This window comes from Cupressus sempervirens, chromosome 4 (genome assembly GCF_028749045.1).
Source record: "Cupressus sempervirens isolate cs-2001-9-10 chromosome 4, ASM2874904v1, whole genome shotgun sequence".
Taxonomy (NCBI): Eukaryota; Viridiplantae; Streptophyta; class Pinopsida; order Cupressales; family Cupressaceae; genus Cupressus; species Cupressus sempervirens.
The window spans coordinates 265481864-265488884 of NC_143121.1; the positions used below are offsets into that span (position 1 = coordinate 265481864).

At 32.6% G+C, this 7021-nt stretch overlaps 1 protein-coding gene across 3 annotated transcripts; it reads right to left on the reverse strand.

The window, feature by feature from the left end:
- Positions 1–1589: 1589 nt before the first annotated feature.
- LOC149561024 (uncharacterized) lies at positions 1590–5223 on the reverse strand. 3 transcript variants are annotated; one of them, XM_089824935.1, is made up of 5 exons: positions 5172–5223; positions 3462–3536; positions 2205–2302; positions 2046–2127; positions 1590–1941 (listed from the first exon to the last, which is right to left on the reverse strand). In XM_089824935.1, exons 1-5 carry the CDS (start codon positions 5206–5208, stop codon positions 1925–1927), a joined length of 309 nt encoding a protein of 102 aa, XP_089681061.1. In that variant the 5' UTR covers positions 5209–5223; the 3' UTR covers positions 1590–1924. The 3 variants fall into 3 exon arrangements, with proteins under 3 accessions (XP_089681061.1, XP_089681060.1, XP_089681059.1); XM_089824934.1 differs by lacking the exon at positions 5172–5223 and adding an exon at positions 4451–5097 and having other exon boundaries at positions 3462–3552; XM_089824933.1 differs by lacking the exon at positions 5172–5223 and adding an exon at positions 4451–5091 and having other exon boundaries at positions 3462–3564.
- Between the last annotated feature and the right edge of the window lie 1798 nt (positions 5224–7021).

A 7021-nucleotide genomic window follows, 5' to 3' on the forward strand; every position in this document is an offset into this window, starting at 1 on the left:
ATCTTGTCACATTTGCTAAAGTACTATTTGGAGATGTTAATTTTTATCAACTAAAGATGTTGACATCTTGAGGGCTCAAAAATGTCTCTGATCAAGAAGTAGATTATGGTATGTTCTTTTCGAGCATGTTATCTCTTTGGTTGATATTTTTTAGATCATATTGTCACTTTATGTTCCTATGATCATGGTTGAGACTTTAACATTGGTCTTGGTTTAGTTTCTTTGTAATGTGCATAATGCCAATTTTCAAGATATTTCGTGATATTGCACTTTTAGATTTGGAGTTGGGATCGATTGATCAATTCTAGGTGGTCATGAATACTTAGAGACTATGATGATGTTGTTTAATGTATTTATATCAGATTGACATTATCTGAGTAGTGGGAGCTTCTTAGTGTATATGTGGCAGCTTGGCTTTGAAAAAATTGGATTATATGTTATAGGTTCTATATGTTGTGATTTTTAATTCATGTTGTATAAATTAGTAGTATCAAATTGAGAATAATGAAGTTTGAATAGTGCACATAACCTTGTTGAGTAACTCATTGGATGTTAGTACATACCTCATCAAGTGGGAGATTATTAAAAATGATTGCTACATATGATTGCCAAGAGATAGGTGACTCTTTTGTATGGTGGTTGCTCACAGTATACATAAGGTCGTCTTAATGTAGTGTCCCAATGTCAAAAGGAGTGTTGTTAGAGAAAAGGATGGGAGGGGGGGTGGCTGGGTGCTGGAGGCCAATAAAGGATGTGTCCCAACAGAGAATGGAGTGTCCAAGATTGATGTTTCCTTTCGTCAAAGGGAGAGTTGAAGGCCAAAGAGAGTGTCTAATGCCAAACAGAGTGACTCGATGCCAAAGGGACTGATCGACATTGAAAGGAGTGTCCCAATGCTAAAGGGAGTGTTTGATGCCAAAGGGAGTGAACCGATGCTAAAGGGAGTCACTGACTAAGGGACTAATCATACAAGGGAGCAAAGTCAATTTTCCCAAGGGAGTAAAGGGTACATATGGTCAAAGGAGTTGTATGGCTTATCGACTGACCGTACATGAGGTGTTTGAATGAAGACTGATCAAATGAAGGAGTGAACATGGGGACCATCAACCAAAGGAGTGATCAAGGTTAGTAGGAACCATTTGTATTGTGACATTTAATGCACCATGTTTCAATTACCTTCAATCCCTTTTGTCTTTAATCATATGTGTAATTTTACTTGTCGTATTCAATTTGTTCTCTTTTATTCTCTTTTACCCTATTTCAGTTTGTTCTTATCTAATGTTATGTTATTAAATTCAAACTCACTTCATTTGAGACACATTTGTTCTATCTTCATTACTTCTATATAATAGACTTGACCCTTTATTAGTTTTTATTGTTACACTAAATTAATTTCTTATTTTAATTAAAATATTGCTTTAAAAATTCATTCACCTTTATCTTAGAGGAACAAATGACATATTAACTTTCATTAAAGAACTAATGCCTCATCAATAATATAATTTAATTTGATAACAAAATGAATGTAGTAAATTAATAATTATCCTCAAATTTTAATACATTTCATAGAAAGTATCGAACGAGCACTATGTAGAAACATAGGAAATAATTTTATATAACTTAATGTTTCACATGGAAACCATTTGGGACACATTTTTTGTATTAGACAAATACATTCTGCACTAGAACAGAGCAGTCCGGATAGATATCCTCGACTAAGAATTATAATCTTTCTGTGATATGCCCAATCAGATCCAGCTATGACACCTGAAAAATGCCAGAACAGCTTTGTCCATATATTTCTTTCCAAAGTTTTATTTCCATTGGAAGCGAAAACTCCCTGACAGCTCTTTATGCGGCAAATCAAAACAATACAAGGTAAAGCAGTCTTTATGTTTTGCAGCAGATGCAGAGGTTCCGAGTACTAATAGTAAAGCGAACCTATATCAAGCAAAACAAAACAAAAAACTATGCGTCATACAGATTTAAATGTACAAGTTTCAAATAATTTAACTAAACTGAAGGTGTACTATTTAACAAATTACCTTCCCACCAATCCCCTCTGGTTTTACAGTGAAGGTCAAATGGATCCTCCCTCTTCTCAAGCTCCTCTAGTGCCACTTTCATCTATAGAACAATTAATTTATAACTACGGCAGAATGGTTTACTTGTAAAAGTTTCGTTCAAATAAACCGAGATTTTACCTCTATTTTGTCATTCTTATTTCCGTGGTATGAAGAAGAGGAGATGAAGCAGTCATTATGCAATGTGTCAGGCCTAAGCACTTCTCTTTCTTTCGCTTCTGCGTTGTACACGTTAGCCAAACAAAATATAACGTACATTAGAGATAGACATAAAAAAAATTGTACTGTAATATTTAGACCGAGATTTGACAGAACAGTATTGTAATGGTTAATATCCAAGCAATTGGTGTGTAGTGGGTGTACCCATTTATATCATATCAATTGGGATGTTCGAAGTGTTGCTCTGTGGTTGGAAGCTTTTAACACATTAAAAAATATCAGTATGGTTTGTTGCCATATATATTATGGCAAATGTTTAAAAAATCAGAATATAACAAAATTATTTTGATTGATGTGATCAGAGTTCCACACCATCTGAAATTATGCCGGTGTTGTGCAACTTTTGACAAATAATTATTTGGGTAGTCAATATAATTGGTGTGAGAATGATAGTACATGTTTTAATTTAAATTTTTACCAGATTTAAATTTATTATAATATAGTATAAAAGATGAGGACAGGATCATCTTTAAATATAGTAAAAATCGATCTATTAATGATATTTACTAATGATCGGTTTTGCAGTGAATGGAATACGCACATGTAAATTATTAAAAAATTTAATTCTCGGTTTGCTTGCAGCTAATCAAAATTGGATTAAGAATATAATAGGAATACGTATTCTAATTATGGCTGAAGGGAACATGAATATATATTCCTATTTTCTATTCTGGAATAACAATTCTTATTCCCATATTTGTATTTTGGCAGCCAAATAAACCCAGATCAAAAATGGTAAAACAAAATAATATAAAAAAAATCTCGTTCACAATCCCTCTAAATTCTTTTCTCAAGAATACGATGCAAATATTACGCTCATAGCTACTAACAAGTTATTTTTGGATAGTACTAAATAATATCAAAAAAATCTCGTTCACAATCCCTCTAAATTCTTTTCTCAAGAATACGATGCAAATATTACGCTCATAGCTACTAACAAGTTATTTTTGGATAGTACTTAAAGTACTGCTATTATCTTCCGACCACAACACATGAGATATCGCCATTATCATAGAAAAAAAGAGATAACAGTAATACCACTTTTTTCTTCTAACCACTAGATCTGACTGTAAAATCCAAACCATGAAAACAATGAAATATGTATTATAGTAGATTCATAAACTAGAGGAAAACAAAGTGATGAAATGCCTACAGTACCTTTGACAGTATTAGAAGTACTTCCAGCTTCTTGTTCTTTACCTTGGAATACTTTATCTCGTCCTAAACGACCATCTGAAGTTGAATAAACCTTAGATTGAGACTGCGAAGAAATCATTAGATTGGATAAAATCCATTAAAAATAATCAGATGTTAAAGAAGATCATAAGATCTTTTACTCTTTCATTTATTTTTGTACATGGGACCTAAAATCAGAACAGGTAAAATAAGATATACAGATGTATTTTGAAGATGTTAAGAAATCTTTCCTAAGGTATCCCACCATAGAAACTATGTGCTGTTATTCAATAAACAAGTTCAGTTAATTAACTATAATAACCAAGTTCATCTCAACCATTAGGTTGTATTCATTAATTATATTGTGGAGCATCTCATGTAAACGCCTATTACTCTTGATGGGTATATAGGTTATAAAAGGGACATAAATGTTCCTTTACATGAGATAACAAATGACTTAGCTAACAGTGCTTCCTACAAAATGATCCCTAATTTAAGAATAATAGAACTTTTAAGTATAGGTAGGTATAATATTTTTGAAATTAAGAAGCAGTCAAAATGTTGACTGACCCAAAAACAGAAGAGAGATCAGTTGGAAGTATAATGTCGCGTAATGCAATCAGCTAGATATGTTTTTTCTTAACTGAGAGTATATAATACAAAATGATGCCTACATACAGAACGATAGAACTTTGAATGATTCCAAGGCATAATGTTATGTAATGCAATCTTGTAGCAGCTAGATGAGGCTTGGCTTCGCTATTAGTATGCACAGAAAAGAGATCCCTACAATAAGAAAGATAAAACTTTTAAGGAATAAAAAGTCTAACAGATAATCCTAATGTGGATGCATGCATGGAAACAATTATTATATTATAGTAGATTAGATCTCTGATAAGTCTAAGGAATAACCTTACTGACCAGACAATCATTAGATTAGAAGAAGAAGATGGAATTAACACAAATTATACCTTTCTGATCTCATCAGGAGGCCTGTTCCAACCTGTTACCGACTGCAAACCACCATTGCATCCTTTTAGAATGCACTGGCAAATAGCACAAGAGCTCCTGTCGTGTACTGTATCTAGGAAACTCTTACTCTCTGATTTTTCATTGGTTCCCATGGCAATAATGAAAACTTAAGAACCTAGATACTTGTAATTTAAAATGTAGTAAAATTTTCAGGCTTTTGCAATCGCTAGAACAAACATGACTTGCAAGATAAAATGCCAAAATACATTACGCCACTGATTTGAAAGAACTGGAGATAGTTATAGAGAGATACTCGGAAAGAATAAAAACAAGTGGAAATGATGAGAAATTAGTAATCCTAGAGAAAACTGAACAAGAGTGGAGAAATCATTAGCCATATCAGGAATAAAGGGTGGAAATTATATCTCAAGATGACCTTTATATCATACAGACATTTCACAAATATTCCAACAGAAAACATATTGAAATGCTAGAGACAATTGTCAACCCTAATGGCTTGTCCAAATAGATTCCAAGCAGATATGGCATATTGAAACACTACATGCCGTATATATAGATGAGCTGCAGGAGTTGTGCTTAGTTCAATCAGACATTAGAACCTAGGATTTAATCATAGTAATTCACAATAAATTATCATATTACAACGAATAAATACCTCCTTTTATATGTGGTTTATAGTGGCTGTCGTCAGATCCTTACCCAATTCTCCTAAAAAGAGCTTAGTGGTTGTCCTCATGATTCCGAAGTTTAACCTCCTGATTTCAAAATTGATGACCTGTTGCATCTCTCATTAATCAGTAAAGTAATCACAAACAGTACTATTCCCAACATTGTAGATGACAATAAAGCTTATTTGTTCTAGTTTCAAAAGTATTCTCTCCCATCCTCCAGCAATGCAATGGACATTATTATAAGAAATATATAACATGACAACTTAACAGTAATTCCACATACACCACTAGTCATCTCATTCTCTACACTTGTAATGATATCTACATTATTTTATATTCTTATCCTTAATATACCCAGGGAATCATCACTGCCAATGACAGGGAAACATAACTAAAAGAGTCTGTACCTCATATTTGAGTCAGTTTAATTTGCTCGTTCATATGGCTTTCTGATCAGAAGAATTAGTTTATGTTTTTTCTATGAAATGTTCTCAGGATTAATGTGAGGTTTTCATGATATTCAATATGCATGGAAATTAGAGAATATGGATAAGATTTTTAGTAAAATATCATTAATACTGTCTTATGATTCTTTGGAAAAAGTAAAGAGTAAATCAAAGACACTAGTGCACAGCGACTAAGATAATGGATCTCCATAGCATCAATATAATCATTTCGATCCATAAGTGACCTGTCACTTCACTTGTCGATGAATAATCTACATTTGTAGGTATCATAAAGGCCAAATAGTCATTGGTTCAAATCCTTTAATATGTTCTCATTGGAGTTTTAACTTCTTAAGGCCCCGTTTGGTTGGGGAAGATGATTTTTTGACATAACCAGGTTATCTTATAACCAGGTTTTCGAAAATCTGGTTTTGTGGTTTAGAAAGCCAATGGTCCGTTTGGTTGACACGGAAGATGAATATACTGTGGACCCCACAATATAATTAAAAAAACTGTCATAAAATTCAAAACCTGGTTTTAATTTCGAATTCCACCTTTTTGTTGGAAGAAACTTCTTCCAATTTTTGACCAAAATTGGAAGATGAAATTGAAAACCAGGTTATAATTTTAACCAACCAAACACCAAAGTTTTTTTGCAAAACCTGGTTTTGCCTCTGATAACCCAGTTTTGGTCCTCATCTTCCAGCAGCCAAAATTAGAATACGTATTCTTATTATATTCTTATTCCAATTTTGATTTGCTTTACATATGCGTATTCCACTCACTGCCAAATGGAACCTTAGTTATTGGATATAATAGTTTATATCATTAATAGGTTGATTTTTAGTATATTTAAAAATAATTATATCCTATCTTTTATACTATATTATAATAAATTTAAATCCGATAAATAATTAAATTAAAACACGGAGTATCATTCTCACACCAATTATATTGACTACCCAAATAATTATTTGTGAAAAGTTAAACAACACCCGCATAATTTCAGATGGTGTGGAGCTCTAATCACCTCAATCAAAATAATTTTGTTATATTCTGATTTTTTTAAACATTTGCCGTAATACACATGGCAACAAACCACACTTAAAACAAACCATACTGATATTTTTTAATGTGTTAAAAGCTTCCAACCAGAGAGCAACACTTGGAACATCCCAATTGATATGATATAAATGGGTATACCCACTACACACCAATTGCTTGGATATTAAACATTACAATATTGATCTGTCAAATCTCATTCTCAATATTATAGTACAATTTTTTTTTTATGTCTATCTCTAATGTACGTTATATTTTGTTTGGCTAACGTGTACAACGCAGAAGCGAAAGAAAGAGAAGTGCTTAGGCCTGACACAGTGCATGACAATTGCTTCATCTCCTCTTCTTCATACCACCGAAATATGAACGA